We start from the raw sequence: 26,209 nt of genomic DNA, 5'->3' as shown, positions 1-26,209 counted from the left end.
GAGAAATTTGAGAGAGTTCCCAGGAAGAGTGACCAGTCAGCCATTCAAGTGCAGTAAACAGACTCAGGAATGAAAGAATTAAAATTGTTTTTTACAGATGGCAGATGGGCCATGACGTTGGCCAGGGTAGCTGCAGGGAAGTGAGTGGAACAGAAGACTGATTTCTTTGTGTTCAGCCTTTAATAAGAGGCATGGAAAGAGTGAGCCTCCACCTTTCAGAAGAAGAAGAAGAGACAGGGCAGTGACTACTGTGGGAATCAGGGTTAAGTGATAATTTTCAGATGTTCCAGTGATTCACTTTTCCAGCCTGTTAGAATCAGAACCTCAAGTGTACCTGATACAAATCATTAAAATTTTTAAAAAATATATAAATCTTCTATATTTTTTCAAGGCAAAAATAGCTGTACTCCACTGAACACTCCGTTTCAATAACTCACTCAGCATCCTCCTTCCTGCCCCCCCAACACACACACAGCCACTTACACTTGATTCTGTTACAATGACCATGCAGACCCCTTTCAGAAAGAATTCCTACTTGGCTGTGGTACCACAATCAAAGCTGTGGAAGATGTCACATGAACTTGAGCTCTGAAGGAAGTGCTCAGTTGCAAATGTATTTAGTCAGGTAGTGTTTAAAAAAAAAATTCTTCCAGGCCAAACATTTAGAAAAGAATGAAGTTTTTAAAAGATAACACCATAATAATTTTTATTTTATGTTCTGCAGAGGCACCACTGCCAAACTGTGAAGCCAAACAAACCACTCAGCCTAGCGAGACCTAAAGGGAAGCTTATGGGTCACATGAGCTCCCATCTCCAACTGGTGTGGCTCCACCTCTTGAATTTTAATCTTTGTGGAAAGTACAGGCCTCCAGGAGTTCTGTGGAGCAGAGAAGAGAGGTAGGTCAGTCAAAATCTACTTATATTTATTTTTTGTTGAGTGAATGAGCAGTTAAGCCAGAGACAAAAGCACTCAGACCCACTAGGGGTCTACAGGTGGACTAGGCCATTCTCCCAGTGGCCTTCTCCACTTGCCCGCCCAGCTCCTGTATCTTTCTGGGCAGTACTGTGCACCAAGGATGGTAACATGGGTTCCCTGCCCTGTATCATCCCGCACCTTGTGTCTTATAGGCATGTTTCCTACACCTAAATCCATGTAGCTGCAAGGAGCCTGGTGGGACTGTCCTCTCTGGCCTCCTTAGTCAGGTGAGGAACTAATAACAAGTACCTGGAACATGCCAGTTTCCAAGCCAGGGGCTGGAGAAGGAGCAAAGAATAGCAGACCGAGACTTTGTCCCTTTCTGGAGGATATAGGTTAGGTAAATGTAACCTGGGTGCTCACAACGGTGGCTGTGGGTAAGCGTGTTCCTTACATTGGAACTATGGGACGCTGGCACAGATTTGCCGAATCAGTATCCCCACAGCCTGTGAATCAGTATTTTAAGGACCATGGCTCACTTATATGCACACAGGAGTTAAAGAATAACCTCCCTCTATCCACATGTTATTCTCTCACCTCTTCCGAATGATTTCAAGGGATTCAATGATGTCCAGCATAGTTAAAGTGCAAAGGTGTGTTTTGTTGTTATTTTGAGGCTTAGAAAACTGGTGTTCTCAATGAGCAGTAGGTATAGCAACTTTATAATTATAAAAATTGTCATTGTTCAAGCTCTCAAAAGCAGTGCTGTGTAAGGGAACTTTCTGTGATGATGGAAATATTCTGTTTGCTCACCTGTCTGTTGCTACATGTAGCTACTGAATGCTTGAATTGTGGCTGGTGTAGCTGAGGAACTAAATTTTTAACTTTGTTTAATTTTAATTAATTTAAATTTAAGTAGCCATAAATAATTAGAGGCTGCTATATTGGACAGTTCAGCTCTATATAAAAAGGAGTTTAGTAGGAGTGCCTGAATGGCTCAGTCAGTTAAGCATCCCACTCTTGATTTTGGCTCAGGTCATGATCTCACAGTCGTGAGATCAAGCCTTGTGTCAGGCTCAGCATGTGGATCCTGCTTGGGATTCTCTCTCTCTCTCTCTCTCTCTCACACTCACTTACTCAAAATCAATAAATAAACTTTTTTTTTTTTAATTTTAAAAAAGGAGTTTACTGCAGAGCAATGAGCATTGGGTACATACAACCTCTTCCTTTCCCTAGTAATAACATGGAATTCTTCATGTCTGGGCAGTTCATTACCTTAGTGCCCTGAGCCTGTGTCCACCTTACCATCTGCCCATACAAGAAGCCTTTCACACGCGCTGGGATTACGGTGTTCTCTCATCATCTCGTCTTGTCTATTGGTCATCCCCAGAGGGCCACAGACCACTCCTCCTTTTCTACTCACCACCTAGATCCCCACCCATGTTTGCTTGGCATCTTTCCCCATGCTGTTTCTCTTACTCACTTGAGGTGGAGCACTGTCTCAGGTTAGCAACAGCTGTGATATACTCTTGTCCTAAGTAAGATTTATATGTTGTGCCTTCCGGAAGTTTGGCCAAACATTTTGTGTCATCCTTGAACAGAAGGTCCTTGGTGTCTGAGTGGAACATACAGAACTGGCTCGAGCAGTCATTTTCAGTTTTTCCAAACATCTCCTGTCAGATAGAGGGAAAACACATGAAGGTCTGTGGCAGTGAATAGCTGAGAATACAAGGATTGGTTTCAGGGGGATGAAAGCTGGAAACCAGCCCTGGGGAAGAAAGGGAAGCTGCAGAGGATGCCTCAGGATGTTTCCATATGTCTCGCCTGGCGTCGACCCATTTTTTGGCCCCAGCTTCATGTTTTCATGAGCCCCCATGTCCTTTATGGGGTGCATCCTAGTCTCACCTCTGGAAAGTCCCTCCCACCCACCTAGTCACTCCTGACTTCCCTGATCTCTCTCTTCCCCACTTCATTGGCTATGGCCTTGGAGACTGCTTCCAGGAAATGAGAGGACAGAAACATGTTCCTTCCAAGTATTACTATCAAAGAAGATATTAAACGGAGCACAACAAGGGGTGATATAGGTAGTTGTTAAATTTCGTTTGACTGCATCTTTGATCCCATCTTGGGCAAGAGGCTTAACTCTAGGCCTTGTAGAATTATAAGTGAAATGATGATTACAAAAAGTTTAACATTCCATCTAGCACCTAAGAAATGTTCATTAAATGCTAATTATTATTATCATTTACCTTAAGAGGGCTCATGAAAATATGCTATCTTAATTTTTTTTTTTTTAAAGAAAACTAATGGCAGGCAGGAAGCTATTGTTGAGGGGAAAGTGGTGTTTGTGGGTAGAGGACTCTCAGGATTAGAATACTCAGGCAGCCTCTCCCCCTCCCCCTCACAACAAGGCTGGCCCTGGGTTGCTTATTCTCCCCAGAGGACAAGCTGCCTGAGGATAGAGGTCCTGTGTTTCTGGCTGTTGGAATGGTTCTCAGTCTCTCTAAACAAGAGAAATACAGTTCACATTTCATGACTTATGTCAGTGAGGGCTAGGACACAGGATTACTCTCCTTCATTTTCAAAAAGGATACAAGGAGAAAATGACGGTACCATAGAGCAAGGTCAAGGGTGAGCAAGAAAGCAGATGCATGGACCCAAGAGCCAGTGGATCACGTGGGAACTAATCTCCAGTGACCTGGAGATATAAGCAGACCTGGGCCTGGGAGATCCAGTTCCACAAGTGACAGCCTCCCAATTCTAGTTTCCAGAAAGAGAATGCTGGAGTGAGGGTTGTGCTTAACACTGAACTCCCCCAAATAATCCACACACACCCAGGAAGAAAAAATGGCAGGCCCTGGCTTGTCCATACCTGCTGCTCAAGTAATGTTTTGCTAACACAAGCTGCCATATCTTTCCGTGAGACCACAGCGTGATTCGGGGCATGGGCTAGGAAGCATTTTTCAGCCTCTTTCACAGCCTTCCTGCTGCCATCAGGACACAGCAGCATAAAGTCTTCTATCTTCAGATCCTTAGCCCAATCTTCACTGTTATTTCCTGGGGACAGAGAAGGTGGGTCAGCCACAGCTGATAGCTTTGGTCAGGCACCCTCACTGAGGGCACATAACCAACCCACTGACATGTGAAGGACCTAGAGCCATTGGCCAGCAGAATGCACACACTGGGGTCACAGTGATGTGGAGAGGAAGAGACACTCACATGTATATAAGTCTGATTCAACAGATTCAACACTCAACCAAGAATTCCTAGTGACCACCCCTTCCAACCTGTCCCACCCAACCAGGAGAAAGTGAAATATATCTGTGAATGATGTTCAAAAACATCTTCATTTCTACTAAATTCCAAAGCATCTGGACTTCTTGCTCTAGCACAGAAAGAACGTGGCCCTCTGTGCAATACAATCTGGCATCAGCAAGCAAAAGAACTTCCCCCGGGGCCATTTTGCAAGCTGGACCAGTGTTCTAAATCTGATGTGCTCATACTGGTTCTACATGAAAATAAATGCACACATGCTTCTGTGCGTACAGGTCCATATCCTGTTCTCAGCTTCTTCATTGTTTCTGTAATTTCCCTGAAAAAGAAGAAAATCTCACCCATTTTCAAGGTTTCCTTCCTCCTGAGGCACTTCTCAAATATATTTTCCTAGTTTTTACTTCTCATCTAAAAGGCAGCGTTGCAATCTTTTTCTTAATTTAATTTTCATTTAATTTTATTTAATTGAACTAATGCATGAACTAGCTACCATAAAGCCGTGTATTATTTATAAAGTAAAAATACCTCTTTTCCTACCCTCCCCAAATATAGACTTACAGTTTTAATAGAAAACTCCAAATTGCCTGTGTCTCTCCCATAAGTAACTGCACACATCTTTGCTCACCTTCTAACATTTATCCTGCCCTTTCTTACCATTCCCTTCAACTCAGCTCCCTCCAAATGAAACCCACCATCATTCTCTCCAAACCAATTCTGTTCTACTTCATAATTTAAGTATTTATTCAATACTATGTTGTCCGCCCTCTGTCAGATACAGTCTTATTGGAGCGGGAAAATAGCACATAAACCAAAAACAACAATTCCGGATGCAGATAGTAACATTTTCTATTTATATTTCTAAATGCTGTATGAGCGGAGAACCATCTTGGTGAGAACATATTCATTAGGGAGAGATGGCTGGAGGAGACATGGTTTTAGGTGTGTAACCTGTGTTACACATACTGACTGGGAGACTAACCTAGGCCCAACTGTCAGGGCAGACGATAAAGGCCTCAAAAGGGATAGAAGCTAAGAAGAGGAGTGGATTTTGAAAGAAATAGTAGAAGTTTGGACTCATAGCGGTTGAGGTTGCAGTGCCAGTGAACTTTGTATATAAAAATGGCCACATGGCAAATAGAGACTCCAGGGTGTTATTTAGAAGGCAGTTGAGGCCTCTGCTCTACCTTCTCCTCAGGGGGTAAGGATTTTGGAGTCATTGCAGGGTGCAGAGGTGAGACCTAGAGAGAGAAACCCCACTCAGAACAGTACCAAAGAAAAAAAATTTAAAAATCAAGGGGTAACAAAGAACCAATCTAGGGGTAAAACTCAAGTCATAGGAAAAAGGGCAGCCTTTAAAGGAAAAAGCAAAAGTCATAGGAGAAAAGAAAGAAAAATTAGCCAACACAGTAGTCCTTCAAGTAAGTACTTAGCAACTTCTGTGTGCCACTTACCATAGTTGGGGTATAAAAGAAGGAAAAAAGAGCTCAAAGAGTTTCTGTAGCCACAGTTTATTACAGAATGAGATGAACCCAATGTACTAGTCATATGAATGGAAGATTCTGTTGTGGGATGGGGGCATGCCATCTTGGAAGGATTCTCAGAGGAGTTGGTGATAAGCTAGTTCATTCTAGATGAGTTGCTGGGATGATCTGGGGTTGGGTGAAGGGACATGAGAAAGGAAGCGAGGTAATACTTACCTGCACTGTAGCAGGTTCTCTAAGCAGTTAGTGATAGGAGGGGGCAGGTGGAGTGCTCATTCTTACTAACTTTAAAAAAATTTTTGTTAGGTTTTTTAATGTCACGGCATCTAATATTCACCCACTAGTTTTAGTACCCATTGATGATTCTTGTTTGAAACAATTATTACTATATTGTTTGCCAAATGATAGTTTTTTTTAACTGTATAATTATAGTATTCCTCCATTTATTCTTGTTCCACAATAAGGAAGATGTTTCCCTTTATCCTCATTTGCTTAATCAGGATATTATTATCCCATATTCCCATTTTATTGAACAAGTCATTATCTTACTACCATTATTATTTCTTCTAGTGCTCAAAATGTCCCAGATTTGGCCAGTGGGGATCATTAAAAATGGCTCCTGTATATTTTGATATATCCCAAAATTTTCACCATGATGTTCCAGGCTCACCTTATATTTTTCCTGCCCCAGCCCTAGAATCAGCTATTTTTCCAAGTGTCCCTGCCTCCTGCTATTGGAGAATGGTTCTAGAAGTAAAGATCTTGGTGTTCATTCCCTCTGGTGTACTATTGTCTCTAGGTTTTTTTCAGTGGACCTAGAATATATTTGGAATATATATATTGGACGAATATATATATTGGACCCAGAAATATAGGAAATAGTTAAAAAAGACCTTTTGGGGATAATTCACAAAATCTTAGTATGGGCTGTGAACATGGTAAATATTAAATGCATGTTAATATCAATTTCCTGATCTCAGTAATTATAATGTAGACATATAAGAAAATGTCCTCATTCCTACAAAGTGTGCACTGAAGTATTTAGGGGAAAGGCAATGCCTGCACCAATTCAGGGCCACTAGAAGAACCTCATGGTCCTTACCATTCTGCCTACCCAGGTGAACACTTCTCTCTCCACTGAAAAAAACAGGTCAAGGGTCAGAGCTCTGGAGTCTAACAGAGTACATACACATCCACAAAGGCATCCTGACCATAAGTGAACCCAGAAACCCCAAAATGTGGGGACAGAGGAGCATGTGAACATACCCCCAGTGTTCTCCATGACAGTCTGGTCTTTCACAAAGGCCACGTCTCCCTTCTCAACCAGACACCTGCAGGGTGCCAGACAGAGAGAGAGAAGAGAGAAGGTCAGAGAGACAACATCTGTCATTCAGGAGGGCCACCTGATAGATCCAGGGCTAGCCATCTGATGTCAGCAATTGTGACTCCCATTCTATCACTAATCTTACAGATTACTAATGTAAGTAATAAAGAAAAGAAAACAAAACCTCCAATTAGCTTTGTGGTTATCTAATCTCAATTCCATACGCTAAATGCTAGGTTATGGCATAGTTTCTTCAATAGAGCTACAGCATTTCCCTAGCATCAATAGAGATATTAGAGGGGCAGTGTCCCAATACGGTGATTCCTTACTCACACTCTACTTTGTAAAAATTGGGAATCTGTGGACTGTGAATTGTTTTTTTACACTAACTCACCAGGTGGTTCCAACTGGAGAATTAGGATAACCTTTCTTTTCTCCTTCACTACTGAGAAGTTCAGTTAGAATACCACCATCATTGTGCAGATGATGGACTCATGAACTACTAACACAAGGCTGAATTGTAAGACAGCTAAAAAGCAATAAGGTCAAAAGGTGCATAGGCATCTTTGTATAAGTAACAAATACCCCATGAAATAGAATTGGCAGTTGGGAATGTAGAAGTCCTGCAGGTTACTTTTGTGTATTGCCAGGTGAGTATGGCCATAGGTTCCCCAGAGGTGCCTAGAAAAGCATGAACCAGACTCCTGACTCCTGTATTCAACTATGGCAGTGTTTCCTCACCTTGGCAATTGTGACGTTTTGAGCCAAACAATTCTTTGTTGTAGGATGCTTTCCTGTGTGTGTAAGATGTTTAGCAGCCTCTACCAATTAGATGCCAGTAGCACCCTCCCCCAACCCATTTGATCATCAAAAACATCTCCAGACACTGCCAAATTTCCCCTGAGGGGAAAATCGCCCCCCTGTTGAGAACTTCTAATCTGCATTGTACTGTCAGTCTTTGCTATGAGAGCCAGGTCTAGAGATAGTGTTCTGGAGGCACTTGGATGCTCCTTCACACAGGGTTCTAATAGAGTTGCTAAATGTGGCATCCTAATACATGCAAGACTAACAGGCCAGGAACATAATAATCTCACTTTAGTTCCTAAAAAGCAATCTTGTCAGGGCTGGGTTTATCATTATATTTGTGTCAGGATTAAAAGACTCACCTGAAAGCCCCCGTGTAACCATAGTATCTCTCATGGCTATTGGGAATACACTCCTTTCCTGGATGTTTTGCCGAGCCAATACACAGAGCACAGAGACTGGAATTTCGCATAGATCCAGGGGCACAGCTCTGTTCAAAAATTTTATCTGTGTAGAAGGACAAGAGAAAGTCAGCTCTTCCTAACTGAATCAATATGAGTAGCTTTCATCTAACACATAACAGGTGTGTATGGCCCAAATGGAACATATTCATTCTGTGACCCACCACCAAGTCAGGACCTGCCAGGTCCAATAAGTTTTCTTTCTTTAAAAGAAAACTTAATTGAGGCTGGGAATAGATGTCAGTAGAGCATTACAAGTCAGGTAGAGAGGATTCCATGGGTACGTGGATAGTGTCATCATTTATCTAAAGAGAGAAGAGAAGGAAATGACATGAAAATTGACATAAAAGGGATAAAATTGAAGGTCTCACTCCCTGAGCATGTGCCACTTGTTTTCAGGATTTTCCTTCCATTGCTATTTTTTAGAAGAGACTTTAATAGAACTTAGAACTCCAAACTCAATTAAGAGCTTGGGGGTTTTACTCACAGCTCAGCTGCTCTCTGATGGCTGTGAAACTGCCAGGAAGTTCAGAAGAGCAGAGGTAGTGCCCTTGCTGGTGGGGAGCCCAAGCTTTCTGGGTATCACCCCAGCCATACTTTGCCTCCTCTCAAACTGCTGTCAGAGAACACCCCAGTGCAGAAATATCCCCGGTCCCTACACACAGGAGTTGTCTGGTTCATAACTGTCTTCAGAGGACTCTCCTTTATTTTTATTTTTATTTAAAAAACTTTTTTTTTAACGTTTATTTATTTTTGAGACAGAGAGAGACAGAGCATGAATGGGGGAGGGTCAGAGAGAGAGGGAGACACAGAATCTGAAACAGGCTCCAGGCTGTGAGCTGTCAGCACAGAGCCCGATGCCAGGCTCGAACTCACGGACCACAAGACCATGACCTGAGCCGAAGTCGGACGCTTAACTGACTGAGCCACCCAGGTGCCCCAGAAGCCTCTCCTTTTAAAGCAGTTGCACATATTTGGAGGTGTCAAGGAGGAAGTACTCAGAAAGTTGATGTAAATAACCATTAGAAAATATTTGTCTATGGTTAACTTACATATACATTTTTCAGGGGTAGAACTAAACTCATACCTGAAGATATTCAGTGGACACAGAGAATAAACTGGTTTTCACCACTTTGAAAGGGCCTAAGAGCTGGGCAGCCCCTCAGTGAGATTGCCAAGACCTTAAAGAGATCCAAGGATTCCACACATTCACATTACCTAGAAAGCCCAGTGGCAGGGATTGTACTGTCCACCCAACAGTCATTTTCCCTTATTCCTTAGTAACAAAGATCTAGTTGGGTTTTTTTCTTTTAATTTTTTCTCCATTGTTTTTTATTGGGAGATAGATGACACGTAACATTACATTAGTTTCAGGTGTGCAACATGATTCGCTATAGCAATACATTGCAAAATGATTCCCACAATGAGTCTAGTTAACATCCATCACCGTATGTTGTCACAAAATTTTTTTTCTTGTAATGAGAACTTTTAAGTTCTGCTTTCTTAACAACTTGGAAAAATGCAATACAGTTTTATTAACTATAGTCCCCATGCTGTACATTACATTCCCAGGATTTATTTAGTTTATACCTACAAGCTTGTATCTTTTGCCCCTTCACCCATTTTGCCCATTGCCCCACCCCCCACCTTTAGCAACTATCAATCTGTTTTCCATATCCATGAGCTTGGGGGTTTTTTTAGATTCCACATATAAGTGAGATTATGCAGTATTTGTCTTTCTCTACCTAAAATACTTCACTTAGTGTAACAACTTCAAGTTCCATCCATGTTGTTGCAAATGGCAAGATTTCTTCCTTTCTCATGGTTGAATAAAAGTGTTTTGTGTGTGTGTGTGTATCTCAAATTTTATTCGTTCTTCAGTGGACACTTAGGCTGTTTCCATATCTTGGCTGTTATAAATACTGCTGCAATGAACGTGGAGATGTATATAATTTTTTGAGTTAGTGTTTTCCTTTGGACAAATACCCAAAAGTGAAATTGCTAGATCATATAGTAGTTCTATTTTTAATTTTTGAACAAAGTTCTAGTTTTATTTGGGACAGAACATGCCCAAATAAAAGAGGACATTCTCGAACCTCTGTTACAGCTAAGAGTGACTGTGTGCCTGAGTTTTGAACAGTAAGAAGTTACTTGAAGTAATTCATTTAGATTTCCTGGATAGCTCCTTTAATAAAGCGACAGCAGGTGGCATTACACTTCAAGCTCCCTTTATTCCTTGCTCCTTGAGGCTGCCTGAATCATGGATGTGATGGCTACCATGGTTGACCTTGAAGACAGAGGCCTCGTGCTCACAATGGTGGAACAGAAAGAGAGGATCCTGGGCTTCTAGTGACCATATCAGCCAGCCATGGACTGCTTACCTCTTTTTTTTTTTTTAAATGAAAGAGAGAAGTAAACATATGTTTACTCAAGCCATATGTGCAACCAAAAAGAACCAGTCTTATTTAGCTCCCCAGCCCTAGTAACCCTTTTAGGTATCTCCTTGAGGTTCATTTTAACCAAATTTTACTATTATAAAACCAGGGCCACAGCATTTTGCACCATACCACTTTTTTCCAGAATACCTCTTTCCAGCCTGGCTCTGATCACAGCACCCTCTCAAGATTCACTTACCGAATTCACAGCTGTTGATCCTGTTGTAGAGCAGGCCCATGGGGATGTTCCAGCCAGCAGTTCTATCTACTGCAGTGTGGCAGGACTTCCTGCCATTCAGATTGTTCCAGGTGAGGGATGCATCTGCTGATTTTTTAACCACAGCCACAGCAAGATACCCTACAGGAAAGACACAAAAAAAGAAAGTATTAACAGCCCCGGGCCTTCCAGAGTATCTATCTACAATCAAAACCTGCCATTTCCCTATGGAAACAAAATTATCCCGAATCATTCCTTCTGCCTTTGAAAGGGTCTTCCCAATAACTGACTGAGATGTAGCACCTGGCGTGCTCAGTAGAGAATGCAACTCTTGATCTCAGGGTTATGAGTTCAAACCCCACACTGGGCATGGAGCCTACTTATAAAAACAAAACGTGGGGTGCCTGGGTGGCTCAGTCGTTTAAGTGTCTGACTCTTGATTTTGGCCCAGGTCATGATCTCAAGGTTCGTGAGTTTGAGCCCTGTGTCAGGCTCTGTGCTCACAGTGCAGAGCCTGCTTGAGATTCTCTCTCTCTTCCTCTCTCTCTTTTTGCCCCCCCCTTCATGATCTCTCTCTCTCTCTCTCTCAAAATAAATAAATTAATTTAAAAAAACAAAAAAGCAAGGCTGAGAGGAAGTACCAGTCATTCTGTCAGATGGAGATTATTCTGAACTTAAAAAACAAAATAGTAAGAAAAGATCATCATCAGAGCAACGGTTGGTATACCAGTCTTCCCTAAATGCATAAAACTAGTAAAGTTATAAACCAGCAACTCACCTTCCACTGTGGGGTATCAGAGGAATGGATACTGAAAAGCACATGTGACTCTTAATTTTATACAGTCACAATTAGGAAAGAGTAGTAAATGACCAAATAAACTACAGGGAATATTCTGGCCATGAGGAGAATACAGGTTTGCACCAAAATAAATATGTGAAGTAGAAATTCAAAATCAAGTCAGCTGCCATCTGTAGCAGGAAATACAGGCTACTCCTAAAACTGTGAATAGAATATCAACCCATGATTTCAACCTTCCAATTTAGTTAATTCAGTCAACTGTTCACACCAGAAAACAGAGAAGCCTTATCTGTGGAGTAGGACCAGGTCTTTCTATTTTCAGCTAAAGAGTCTGGCTCCTAGAATGAGGGGGAGAGGCTGGGAGGTTGTAACAGGGGAGGTCACAAGGACAAAGTTGCACACTAATGGCTGGAAAATGGCTGGAGAGATCTGAGCACCGGAGCTCTGGGACCCAGTGATCACCTTGACAAGATTTCCAGTCTTGTTCCTATCCCATCTTTCTAGACCCACCCCCACCAGAGCATTAACTGAGAGCCAAACCGGCCTGGGTTCCTGGGCCCAGCCTGGCTGGGAGGCTGGGTAATTTCATGCTCCTAGACATATGCCCGTGTGAGCTGCTCTGCTCAGGCCTGCCAGGCACATATGAGCAAGACTCCTAGTGCTAACTCTCATCTAAAACTGTCCAGGCCTTATGTAATACAAAGAGTTGGGAGTGGTGAGGAGGGTGTAAATTTGCTTGCTGGATATAGGAGCCTAGACAACTTGTAACCGCATGAGCTGTTGGTCCTCTTATGGCATCCTTAAAGGATGACAGTACCCACTTAATAGGATTAAATGAGAAATCCTGCATGCAAGTCATGGCAAGTCTGAAAGAGTAACCATCATTATCAATTATCATCCTTCTAGGGTTCTTTTGTAGTCTAAAAATTGGTCTCTTTTATTGCCTTACCTACTTCTGATTTGAATTTAAATGCACCTTACCCTTTCCCCAAAGTAATAAGAATGAAACTCCTGAGGTACCAATCCCAACTCACCTTTCTCTGGTTTGCTGCTACACGCAGGGTCTTCAGTGTCTGGAGGAAAAAATGAAAAAATCATTAAACATTTATTCATTGAAAGTCATGCCATTTCTATGTGCAGCTCAGAATAAAAAGAGCCAGGAAAACAATCTATATGTTACCACATTCCCAAACAGTCCAGGCTGTCTGGATGATTCAAGTTCACTTTCACTCACTGGCCTCTGGAAGTTAGCCAAAAATTGTGCATTTCAAGTTTCCTGCTCTGTTTTGACCTGTGGCCACAGTGGTCCGGCTATACTTGAATCCCTGCACTGGGACTACAGGAGAAGTGATTTGGGGAAGCAAGAAGACCTTCCAGGAATCCCAGCTGTCCTCTGCAGAGAGGTCACTTTTAGCTGGAACTTCCCAGTGCCAAGCTTCCTATCCCCCTGGTGGAAAGTATGATAGAAGATTCCATCCTTTGCCATGACTATGGGGATTAGAGATGAGGGGGGGAGCCCAGAGCCTAGGAAGCAGGAGGTGCTCAGTAAGCAAGAGCTTTATGGCCAATGTGGTGTGAATCAGGCTATGATTTTCCCATCTCTTCTCACTGGCCCAAAGGAAATAAAACACTGAGAGACACTCCCTACACTTACTGTAGTTCTCTGCCAGGACAGGCACTAGACCACACTGGCCTGCTATGTAGATGAAGCCTCCATCCAAGCTCATGGCATCAGCCTCTCCTTTCTGCAAAGACACAGCACATGAAAGCAGGTGAAGAGGCTATCTCCTGTCCTACCTGTCCTTCCAGCTGTTTCCTTGAAGCAGCCTTCCCAGCACAGGCCACGAAGGCCCCAGGAGATAGCAGGTACTTATACCAGACCCCCAGAGGATCTATCAGTCAGGAACACCCAGCACAGAAAATAAAATATACTCTCATTTTCATCCAAAGCATGATGAACTGATGATTATTTTGGGGTGCCTTGCTTAGCTTTTCCAGGAGCAAAGACCCACATTGAGTCCTCCTATCCTCTCATAAGGATGCACTGTCCTACAGACATTTCTACAATAACTTTCTGGAAACCAAAGTTCTTATTTGTAAGACAGATGAGTGGCATCAGGGACACAAGGCCATGTCTGTGGCATAGAATGCCTCCTGATGGGGCTCTGGCCCTGAATCATGGCCATGCGGTTGCATTCTCTTTCAGTGCTGGGTGTAGTCAAAGTGTTACTGAATGAGTAAAATATTCTTGAACGACCTAATTGTCAGGTTTATAAGCCCTGAATTATAGAGATGCTTAAATTCCATAAGATTGCCAAGCTTTCCATTGGGCCTGGCAATATACTTTTTCAAAATATACCCTAAAGGAGTAATCAAATATATGGGAAACTATCTCAGTAAAATGTATGATTCATAAAATGTAAAACATGCAAGTATAATTCATAACAGCAAAAAGACGGAGACTAAATGATATTATAGATAATATGGATAAATGGCTAAGTAAACTGCATCATATCCACACTATGAAATAGATTACAACATTAAAAGATCATGTTTTCTAAAAAATGATTTGTGACATAGGAAAAGCTAACTAGATATCAGAAAAAAGTGTAGTGAATTGTGAATATGATATGATCCCATTTAACAGGATTTTCTCTGAGTTAGAAGATTATAAGTACTTCTCATTTTCTTTTTTGTACCATTCAGGATTTTCAAAATTCCAAAAGCAGACATGGGATGCTCTTGTGATCAACAAAGCTAAACTTCTGCCTGCTTGCACAATCAGCACAGCCCTGTCACACTTGTCATGGCACACCATGGGTCTCAGGCACACCACACCATGGTCCAGCCTCCCATAAGCGGACACAGCTCAGAGTGCCCTCCACTGTGTACTAACACCAGGAGGAAACAGAACCCTAAGGAGCCCTTCAGATCCATAAAATCAAAAGTACTGAAGCTCCTGTGGGGGTGGGCTCCCACACATGAGGGCAAGGTTCCTGGGAACGCAAGTTTTTATATCATTCCTAAGAACACTCACTCAGCCTTAGGAACAGGCAGAGAGCCGTGGTAGAGATGCTGCCCTGTGGGGGCAGCAATAACATACCGCGATCATGGCAATACAGTCTTCGGTGGACTCGGCTGTTTCACACTCTATTTTCCCTACGCTGTTTACACTCCACGTATCACACTTGGCCTTCTCATGGTGACTTATTGCACACCATTTCACCTTCTTGCATTCATCCTTTGAGGTATCAGAGCCTAGGGCATAAGGAAGAGAACCAGATTTAGATGAGGCCTCAGAAGTTCCTGCTGGCTACGAATACTGCTAACTGTCTTCATGAAAGTGCTGGGATTTTGCCAGCAATACACAAACAGATCCCATTCAAGGAATTAATGGCCTTAGAAAACAAAGGTAGTAACAATCTCTTTGTTGTATCATTTAGACGATAATTTCTTCTAAGAAGCCAACTTCACTCACAACCCCTCTATCACTTCAGTCAGGCTCTCTTCTTTTTGAAATAGCACTTAACTACCTGAGTTGTTCCTTTTTTTTTTTTAATACTTTATTTTTTTAAGTTATTTATTTATTTATTTATTTATTTAGAGAGACAGAGGGAGAATCCCAAGCAGGCTCCATGCTGTTAGCACCAAGCCCAATGTGGGGCTTGATCTCATGACCATGAGATCAGGACCTGAGCCAAAATCAAGAATCAGACACTTAACCGACTGAGCTACACAGGCACATCCTGAGTTGTTCTTATTTATTTGTTCATTGTTTATTATCTGTTCCTGCAGGAAAACATAAGCTCAGCCAGGGCAAGGGCTATGCCTGTCTTATTCTCCAAGGCACCCTCATTATTCAAAGGCAGTGCCTGGCTTGTGGTCAGTGCAATAAATGTCTGCTGAATAAATGGACATCTATTCAATTTTCAAGTTCAGTTCAAGTCACTTCCTCGGGGAAACTTTCACACAGCTCCAGGATCTATTTTTCTTTGTTTTCATGGTCTCATCAGACCATGATATTTTGTTCTGTTGTGTTTGTTTTCCCTTCTTTTGAGCAAATCTATAATTTGTAATCAATCATTCAGTAGAGTGACTATTCATTATTTGTCTTCTCCACTGGTGAGAAAGTTTTATGGCAGCGGAATCTTATATATGTTGGTCTCACCATTGTATGCGCAGCACCTAGCACAGTTTATGGCTAGATGATCAATAAATGTCTGTTGAATGAAAGAATGATCAAGCAAACCCCACAATGATCCAAGGAAGTTCCAGAGCAGGATTAACCCGTCCAGAGCTCCAGTTTCATTATGGCACATGTTGATCATAATATGGCTGCAGATGTACAAGTCTGTAGTAGTTTTGTTCTTTTTGCCTTACTTTGTGCCAGGCTAATTGGTTTCACAAAGTGGCCAGGCAGGGTGGCCCTGATTTATACAAGGGAAATAATAGTAGTATCAATCCAAATCATTTTAAGCATAAGTTTCCTTCAATGCCTTTTGGTGATATCCAGGCTCATCTCATGATGACCGATACCATTTAGCATCAGTCTGACACTGGGTGGCAAAGCTGGGCAGATAAAGAAATGTCAGGGTGGGCTTCTGGTACCTGGAAAGAGTCTATTGCTGGTCCCTGCCCTTACCAGGTTTCCTAGCTCCTAAGGTCACATGATCCTTCCCTGGTACTTACGCATATCTTCCCTTAGATTCCGAAGAGCAGTGACATATTCATATCCCAGGTACAGCCAGGTGTCCATTTTAGGGGGAATCCTTAAAAGCCCTTGGGCAGAGTCCTTAAACAGCAGGTCCTTCCCCAAAGTTGAGCTGAAGAGCTGGAAGGCTGTAGATTTGTCTTTGCCATAATGTTCCTGTATATAGTAAAACACAATAGTAAATGGCTACAGCAACAAGGAATGCTGCAAAAGGAGACTGAAGAAAAACAAACCCCCCAGAAAATGAAATTAAAACCATGAAATTTTCAAGATTCCAGGAGAGAGGGCAGACAGGCCTGCTCTTTCCCACCCAGCAACTTCCCCACCCCCAGCCTTCTTACAGTCATGCAACATGTTTCTGTGGCCTATCCCCCTGGCTGGGTTGACCGCTCACTGAGTATAAGAAATGGATCTCCTTCAGAGGCTGACCCTGTGTGATTACCACTTAAACTCTTGATAGATGGAATGGCTTGATGAGAGGAGGTTGGCTCAGTGCTGGGATTCTGCTGCTCTAAGGAAATAAAGCTGGCTGTGTGTGTAGCACCCTTGTAGTCAGGCTGAGGGACATTGGGAAAGAGATCATTTCCTTCTGGGGATGTCATGGAAGGCCTTATGGGGGAGGGGGTGTTTGCCCTTGGCCTAGAAGTCCTGGTTTAGATAGAAAGAAATGGAATTAAGCAGTAATGCAGGACTAGACCCCGTGTGACTCTGAGTCCCTGCTGGGCACTTTCACACAAGTGGATAATATGTGGCACAGTTCCCACTATGTCCTGAAAACAAGGAATTCCACAGTGGCCAGAAGGGAATGTAGGAAAATGCCCCAAATCCAATCAGGAACCACTAAGCAGGAGGGAGAACAGTGAATTCAGTACCTGGGCCTGGTTGAGAAGCTCCCAGATCAAGTCCTCCTTGCCCCCCACACTTCGGGCCACAACAGCGTGGGAAGGAACCTTGGCCAGGTAGCAGTCCTCATATCTATCCACTGACTTCCGGGAGTTGTCCCGGCAGAGCAGCTCATACTGGTCCCTGTCAGCTTTGTTTGGCAGGTTCTCTGGGGGAAGAAAGCCTGGATGAGCCAACTGTAGCCAGGACAGAGCCATGAGCTGTAGTCTCTGTTCCTATCCCTTGCAATCCCAATAAATCATAACATGTACAAGCTGAGATGCCTAGAGCAAATGAAAGCCAGAGCACATAAGAGAACTGACGTTAAGATCCCACAACCAGTCACAGGCAAGGAAGCTTCTGATGCCTAGTGCAGGGGTGACTGCCTGACACCCACAACAGGTCTCATCTCAGCGGGCCAAATTCAGGCCGAGGTCAGCCAGACGAGCTCCCAATCCTTTGCTGTGGCAACATTGACCGGCAAGAAGGGTTCCTGTGTCCAGGAGGTTGAATTATGGAAAGAGGCCCAGGAGTCCAGGTGAGGACCCTATATGTACACAACTCTGCACAAGTAGAAGCCCAAGCAATGATAAAGGAGGAACACAGTATGCTCATATCTAACTATGGCCCATGAAGAGGAATGCAGAAGGAGGAAAAAAAAAAAAAAAAAAGCTCACAGCCTGGAGGAGATATGCAAATTCTTCTCCTGTCATTTACCCAGTACTGTGCAGTGCTTGACAAAGGCCACTTGCCCAGCGTCATCCATCAGACACCTGTGGGAAAGAAATACATTAAAAGGATTACTGCAGGGTAGGCCCTTCTCCTCAGGCTTAAGGGTCTGTCTGATCACACCATACAGCTTGGGGACAAGGGCAGAGCCTGGTGAAGGCCTCTGAGCAGACCCACAGCTGAGGAAGCGCCATGGGGCACTGATATGCCACTAAGATGGGAGGATGAATTTATAGGAACCAGAAATCCCTCATAATGTTTCCCAAAGCAGCAAAAAAAAAATCATTGAAAATATTTTGATATAGAACAGAGTTTTCAAATTTCTGAAATGGAAGATAAATATACATCAAGTCTCCTAAGAGAGAAAATGTGCCCTTGGCTGGCTATCAAATTTTAGGATATAACCAAGGCAAAAGATGTAGCAAAAAATCAGCCATTGAGCTGTCTGCACAGGGGTAGTGAGGGAAGACAGGAGAGAGGCCAGTGCATTGAACACGAGACACTGCTGCAATAGAAAACAGAGGGTCAGTCACAGAAGAATGGTCCAGACACTAAGGATGTGCCTGCCCCTTAGGCTCTGCTTAGCCCAGTGAGAGGACACATTGGGCAGGTTCATTGGGCTAGACTAAGTTCATTGGGCTGGACTAAGAAATCAAAAGCTCTGGGGAGATAGAAAGGGACTCCAGGAGAGGTGCTTCCCTGTCAGATATCACATGAAAGGTGTATGCACTGGCCTGGCCTGGAGGAGAGTCCCAGCTGAATCACTGAGTCACTGTGAAGAAATTAGACCTCCTGGACACCTCTTTGCAGGCTGGGCTCTGCTGTGGGCCAGGTAGGGTCTCACAGCCTAAGGACATTGGACACTTTGGCCATCATAGAACAGCAGCTGGTCTCACTCACTTGAAGGCACCTGAGTAGCCGAAGTATGGTTCATGGTTGGAGCAGGCACACTTTTCTGTGTCTTTTCCCACACACAGTTGACACAGTTGGGGGAAGGTTGTCCGATCCACACAGGGAACACAGCTGCCCATGAAGAAATTGGACGCTGCTGCTCAACATAAGACATGTAACACAGGCCATGAGCCACCCTGGCCACACACCATGAGCCACAGCTCCCAGTCCAGGATCATGAGAGCACAGAGAGTGACTAAAGGAAAACCAGTACACCCAGTCCCAGCACACCATTATATGTGTTCACTGACCAAGATCAAGGTTTTCCAAGAGGGACAAGTTAACCTTTGTCCTCCGACTTCCCTCCCCAAGAACTAGGCCTGTGCCTGCCATTGACCCAGGCCTGTCTCAGGTTGCTGTCAGCTCCCCTCTCTGCCTGTCAGACTGGAACATCTCAGAGAAAGGTTTCCTCTAGGAATCCTATCTGAGAGATAGGAGACCCCCATATAGAGGTACAGGCCAAGTTCATGGCCAGCAGATGGCCACCAGAAAAGCTCCAGCAGAATGGGAAACACACCAGCCACAGACAGGAAAGAACCCCAGGGAAGTGAACAGTAGGGCCGAGCAAACTTGGTCCTGACTGAAGCCCTCTGTCAGGCTTGATGCCCTTCCACCCCCACCCCGACATTCCTCACGACAGCCGCTGGTTGGATGTTAAGAGCTCAGAGAAGAAAAACACAGCTGACACCTCCCAAGGACTGCTGATGTGGCAGAACTGACCAGCTTAAAGTTGGTATACCTCCCACCTCTACCCCCAAAACCCATCACACATGATCACCTGATCATGTCTGAGCAACCCCAGTTTGGCCTGTGTAGGCCTGCCTGATAGCACTCACCCTCTTGCCCACTTACCCCTCAGAAGAGAGTCACGTGGCTCAGGCAACTTCCAATAAAGTAAGCCCATGGGGATGTTCCACCCAGCAGACCTGCCAAGGCCTGTGTGGCAGGATTTCTTGCCTTGGAGCTGGTCCAGATTGAAGTCACTGGTCTTTTTCACCACAGCCACAGCATAATAGTGGGTTTTTTTATCTGCAAAGGGACAGTGTGAATGAAAGACCTTTAGCCTGGGGAACAGTTGGAAACATTGCTCCTTGCTGCTGGGCTGCTGAGTAGAAAAAGGGAATCCACAGGGCACATTTCTGTTGGGTTGGGTCATAAAGAGAGAGAGATCAGGAAAACCTGCCTTGACTTGCAGGGGAAAGAAGGCACCACAGAGAGAACATTTGTAATAACCCTCCAGGCAAACACAGGGGCAAGAAGGCCACATACACATGTGGCCCAAATACTTTTGCCTACCATGGCCCTGCAGGGTGTCTGTCTGCCTATACCTACCAACCCAAGCCCACCAGGAAACTGGAGTTGTGGCACAAGGACCACATTCAAAGTACTTCCTGTCACCTGACACAGGCCCAGGGACAGCTGGTTGCTCTCAGAAGAGATGCAAGGCTGTTGGGGCTCTGAGCATAGGCTCCAGTGTGGTCTCTCCCCTGTTTGTGGCACCTATGGTTCTTGGAGGGCTCCTCTGTGTAGCTCTCAACCCCAGTGGTTCAGGTCAGGTTGTACACAGCCTGCTCTGTTTCTCCAGGGAGCACATTTCCTGGCCCAGAATGTCAGTGTCAGGAGCACCAGTCCTCAACCATTCCAAAGCCCCAAAGGCCTTGAGTTGTGTCTTCAGCAGCTGATAAGACCTCTCATTCCCCACTGATACCCAATGGGGAATGCTCATCCATCTTTAATCCCCATTACCTGCCTGAACAAGACAAACTCAGCATCTACCAGGAGAGAACAAGAGCAACAAACTCTCTCCTGGGTCCTCAGGAAGAACTTACCATCTTGTGACCCATAGAACTCTGCCACTACAGGCTTTAGGTTGTAGGGGTGGAGGCCCGCCTCGAACACCAAACCTGCATCCAATGTCACAGCATCTGCTTCATTTGTCTGAAAGGGATAAGACCAGATCCTGATGAGGACCTTACTTCCGATAAACTTTTGGCAAACTAAAAGTACATAGTACGAATTTAAGGAAATCATGAAAGAATATAAATAAAGTGGAAAAAGGGGGAAACAACACAAATGAACACACACGTATGAACTCAATATTTGAAAACAGAAAAGGAAAAATCAGAAAATGAGGAAAGTCTGAACTAAGAAATCAAAAGTAATATGGCAGAAATAAGTCCATATTTACCAGTAATAACAATTATTAGTGGCCTAGTTTACCACATAAAATAAATGAGATTGTCAGAATGCATTAATAAACAAAAGCCAGCAATAAACAGTTTTCAAAAGATGCACCTGAAACAGAAGCACACAAAAAGTTGAAAATAAAGGAATGCAAAAAGCTATAGAAGAAGACTACTGAGCAGAAGAAAGTTGGTGTAGAATGTTAATATTAAAAAAATAGAGTTTAGTCAAAAAGCACTGCCAGAGATAAATAATGATAAAATACCAAATTCACCAAGAATGATAGGATTATTCCCTCATACACTCCTGGTGGGAGTAGAAATTTAAATAACCACATTAATTGTCAACTACACCCCCAAAAGAAAAAAGAAAGAAAAAGAAACAACATTGAATTGCTTAAAAATCAAACACGTTTGACATTGTCTTAAAAGTCAAATTCATATCTCACGGCACAGCAAGTCTGCTCCTATACACACACACACACACACACACATACATATATATATACACACACATATATATATATATTCAAGAGAAACTTGATACTTGTGTCCCAAGAGATTTATATAAAAATATTTGTCATTCCCTGATTAGAATAACAGAAAGCTGGAAATAGCCCAAATGCCTAATGACCAGAAAAGAAAAAATAAATTGTGGTATACTAACATAATGGACTATTGTAGAGGTCTGAAAATGAATGAACAATGGCTATATTCAATGATATGGGTGAATCTTAGCATAATATCGAGGAGGAAAAAACAAGTAGGAGAAGACAACACATAGTAATGTCACGTTTAGGAAACTTTTCACAAATCAAAAATGTGTCGTGATTCATACATGCTATACACATCTTAAAATGAAAATAAAAGGCAAGGAAGTTTTAGGATTCAGTTTGCTCAGGATGGAGAAACACATCGGTGGTTTTAAGTAAGGTCAGTGGGATATACTACACTAAGTGGGGCCATTCTTATAAAATCCAGTACTACCACACAGCAGCCCTAGAAGTAAGCTGTTGGCAGTGATGAAGTTTTGAGAACCTGTGTTAGGTTCGTGGATAATATTATGTTATTAACATTTAAAAATAAAGAGGGGCATGCATGGACTAAAATGGAACAAATGTCATAATTCAATGGTTAGAATTAAACTATGATTGCAACTGAGGTCCAATTAAAACACACACGCACGCACAGCAGACCAGCTGTTCTTATCAAATCATTGATTCCTTCAATGAATCATACTCTATCTGGCTGATCTCCCATCTCATTACTCCTTCTAGTCTCCTGCTTGCTCTATTCCTGTCACCCTGACTTCCCTACAGCAGCTTCAAAAAGCCCATCTCTCCTGTCTCAGGCTCTTTGCACAAATTGTTGTTCACCACCTGGTGTATTCTACCCATGGCACCCAGCAGCCTCACCCATGCTCATCCTTAGGGTCTCAGCTCATTGCTTCCCTCTCAGGGAGATTATCCTTGATACTCAGGCCAAAACAAGTTTCTTCTGAAAGTCTCTGTCAGAGCATTCTACTCTTTCCCTTCATTGTACATCACACAATTTGAAATTATAGTCTATGTGTTGCGTGTTTTTCTTTTCTCCTGACTGTACTGTAAGCTCAAGACTAATGACCATGTGTGTTTCAATTCACCACTGCAGCCCCATTGCCCAGCACAGGGTCTGACCCACATTCAGATGTGCACAAAGATGAAGGAATGAAGAGTCTGAGGAAAATCTACAAACAAAGGGTTCAGCAACCATCTGAAGTTCGCACTGTATTTCTCTTCCCTGGGAGCATCATTCAACTTCCCGTGATATGTCAAAAACTTCCAAAACAATATTGTATAATATTGATAATTTTGATAGCAAACATTCTTGTTTTCCCCCTGAATTTAGAGAACTTAGTGCCTCAAAATTTCCCCCTTTTCAGAGCATTGGATTTTGTTTCAAGACTCCTTAAAAGTGAGCACTCCAATTTCCCTTTCTGAAGTGCTTTTATTAGCATTGGAGGTTGACCGTCACACACACCAGCCTCCTACCTGTGGATAAAGAGTTGTTCCAAAATAACAGAAGAGAAAGGAAAGTACGGATTTTCTCCCACTCCTTTTTAGGCAACAGTGACTTACCGAAATGGCCCTGATGCACTCAAGGTAGGAGGTTTTCTTCACACAGCTGACAAAGGGACCAGTCTCAAGGACCGTTTTCATATTTTCGCTGAAACTGGAGCACTTACTGGCTTCATGATTTGAGACAGTGCACCATCTCACAGTTTTCTCAGGGGAGACAGCCAGACACAGCCCTAGGAGAAAGAGGCCAGAGGTCCCTGTGCTAGTGGGAGAGACAGCAGCACCCTCTGAAGGGTCTTGAAGTCTCCATCCCCTCTATCCTGTCCTCCTCCCACTCCTCCCATTAACACCCCAGGGCACAGATTCTGCTGCCTTCTGAGGCTGGGGACAAGATAAAGGAACGCTAGAGTCCTCCTAGTCACCTGCTAACCACCCTCTGCTAGCCAGAGGGATGTGGGCTTGACCATCAGCTCTCAAGTGGAGACCACTGTCTACTCCTCTCTGTTCTCCCTGCCTCCTTGCCTCACCATCCTGGGACTGCCACAGGACATAAGCCTTATTGTTGTGACAGGGAATTTTCAGCTACTTGAAGGCAGTGGCTTGAAACTACAATTTGGGGAAGCTAACAAGGTAGGAATTAGCATCTTGTGTTTATTTATGTTTTTAATATAATTTATTGTCAAGTTAGCTAACATACAGTGTATACAGTGTGCTCTTGGCTTCGGGAGTAGATTCCCATGACTCATCACTTACATACAACGAGGAATTACCATCTTTTAAAGATGATGGAACTGGGCTCAGAAAGTGATGCTTTAGCCAAGGTCACCCAGCCTGTTAGTGGCTGAGACTGGCCTAGATCCCAGGTCTCCAGACTTTGGTCTCTACCCAGGGAACAAAAGAAGATGATATTCTGAGTTATTTTCCATCTGTTTCACCAGTAGGTAGGGGCAAATGATTAATGAGATAATGAATTTGTCTATGATACTTTTCTATCATCCTCTGTTCCAGGAATAACTAGAACTCCACATCTTTAGTGGTTCTTTCTGTTTCCAATGACCCCTCCTTCAATCTTCATCAGTCTTTTGGGCTGCCATTAGAAGAAGCTAAAGCCACCCATGTCTGTAGCTATTAAAATCATGTGGTTGCACTACTCCCAAAGCCCTCTGTCATCTCTACTTTCTGTGGATCAGCAGCAGAAGGCTGACTCAGGGAAGCTGATGAATATCCACAAATCACAAAGCAGGAAAGGGGGAGGGCAGCAGTTCTCCAGAATGCATAAAGAGGGGCCACAGGGAAGTTACTGCCCCAACCACACTTTGCCCTACCTGTGCCCATGAGAAGTCACAGGAGGCATCAAGATTCAGTGGCAAACCCTCTCTAAACTGTCCCACCTGCAGTCCCATAGGCAGGAATTTGTCCTGTGTCCTGCATTTACCTTGCACAGTCCTATGAGGTGCTTTTGGTGGGGGGGAAGGGAGGGTGCACAGGGGACAGGCAAGTAATGCAGGGCCAATTCTCAATGGTAAACGTCTCCAGGAGAGACAAATAAAATAACTAAACACAGAGGCTCCAAAGGTGTAACAAACGCACCGGAGTGGCAGACGAAAGTTAAAGGACAAAGGGAACCAAGCAATCTCAGGAGGTGATGGGCATCGGCAGAGGCCATCCATTGGCAGGCCCCACACCAAGGATGTGCTAGTGCCTGGATCCATGGCCTCATTTACCCTCACCTGACCCTCTCAGGCTGGGGCTGTACTGCCCTTCTCACTGGTGAGAACACAAGAAGCCTGGCTTCAAATATGCTCCAAACCTTTCAGTGGCCCTGCTTCTTAGCAGGACATCATCAGTGCCAGGAGCACCTGTGGGACATCAGACTGCCAAGGTTAAGGGTGGGGTCAGATCCCAGAGGTCTTGAATACCATGTTCAGCAGTTCAGACTTGACTCAGGCGGCCTCATAGAAGGGATCTGATAAACCATGATGTAAGTGCTCTAATTTGTTGTATTCTAATACTGTAAGTTTTACTGGACAACGAGGAGGAGGAAAGCAAGGAATGGAAGCAAGAAAGCACATCGGGACACGAAAAGGCAGCAGAGGCACAGAGGGGAACTCGAGGCAGTCCTGAAGCAGGTGCAGGGGTGCCGTGGGGAAGAGCGAAGGAAATGCTCAGGGAACCCGGGGGGCGGTATTTTGGAGTAGGGGGTGAAAAGAGCACCTGGGCTGACAACTATGTGGGCCTCCCCCGCACCAACACTCACCCAGGACCGCGCAGGCCAGCAGGGCGCGGACGGCGAGCCTCATCTTCCTGAGTCTGTGGCTTTGAGCAGCGAGCACAGACCTATGGGCTTCTGCGCAGCCTCCCAGCCCTCCGCACGGCTTTATCCCCCGCACCGCGGGCCAAGCAGAATCTTTGACCTCCAATGTTTGCACAGCCCGCTTGCCCAATCACCCCTCATCCCGCCCCTTTCATTCCTTGCCCAGGCCGATCACCTCATTTCCTGAGCTCTAGAAAGATGCAGGGATGGTATCCAGCACAAAAATGCTGATTGTAAGGGAATTAAAGAAAAATCAACCCTTTGTTAATACGCGCTCTCTCTGTGCCAGGAGCAGAGCTGCAGCGGAAAGGGGGTTGGTGGGGGCGGGTAGATCTGCTTCTGAATCTGAGGATACCAAAGCTGGCCTTGCACCAGTCCTGTGTATTCATTCCACAGATAATAGAGGAAAGGAACTACCCCAGATCCAGACTAGAAACACAGAATAACGAAGACCTTCCTGAGAGAAAGTGTCAGAGGAGAATAAAGCTGACCTCAAAGATAAATTCAGCACCCTTCACTTGTTCCCAGGTGTCCCCAGAAACCATGCCCCCTGGGCTTTCAAAGGCCATCCTAACTGAGGAACTGCTCTCTCCCCATGTGCCCTGCTGAACTAAGGCTCCTGGACTGAAAACCTTCCCATGATGCAACCTGCTGGACACCTTGACCTAGGAA

General features: G+C 44.0%; 1 protein-coding gene across 1 annotated transcript; it reads right to left on the bottom strand.

The window, feature by feature from the left end:
* Window positions 1-689: 689 nt before the first annotated feature.
* TF (transferrin) lies at window positions 690-25,638 on the bottom strand. The gene is made up of 17 exons (XM_025913382.2): window positions 25,481-25,638; window positions 23,284-23,456; window positions 20,813-20,921; window positions 19,836-20,012; window positions 18,933-19,080; window positions 18,021-18,076; window positions 17,294-17,472; window positions 16,400-16,577; window positions 14,814-14,968; window positions 13,365-13,455; window positions 12,745-12,783; window positions 10,894-11,052; window positions 8,161-8,305; window positions 6,937-7,001; window positions 3,789-3,973; window positions 2,400-2,589; window positions 690-877 (listed from the first exon to the last, which is right to left on the bottom strand). The coding sequence occupies exons 1-17, from the start codon at window positions 25,521-25,523 to the stop codon at window positions 843-845; spliced, it is 2,127 nt and encodes a 708-aa protein (XP_025769167.1). The 5' UTR covers window positions 25,524-25,638; the 3' UTR covers window positions 690-842.
* Window positions 25,639-26,209: the final 571 nt, after the last annotated feature.

The sequence above is a fragment of the Puma concolor genome, chromosome C2, assembly GCF_028749965.1.
Source record: "Puma concolor isolate L17-30 chromosome C2, mPumCon1.1.hap2, whole genome shotgun sequence".
Classification (NCBI taxonomy): Eukaryota; Metazoa; Chordata; class Mammalia; order Carnivora; family Felidae; genus Puma; species Puma concolor.
The sequence above is the reverse complement of the archived record's forward strand: the minus strand, read 5'-3'. Positions and strand labels throughout refer to the sequence as shown.

Bases quoted from the DNA above. Each gene is read 5' to 3' on its own strand.
- TF (XM_025913382.2), bottom strand. From the start codon at position 25,523: ATGAGGCTCGCCGTCCGCGCCCTGCTGGCCTGCGCGGTCCTGG. The intron at 16,578-17,293 runs GTACTGAATTCA...TACTATATACAG, and splicing joins AGCTTCTCAACCAGGCCCAG to GAACATTATGGCAAAGACAA. The intron at 13,456-14,813 runs GTATGTTATTGC...GTGTCTTTGCAG, and splicing joins ACTGTATTGCCATGATCGCG to AAAGGAGAGGCTGATGCCAT.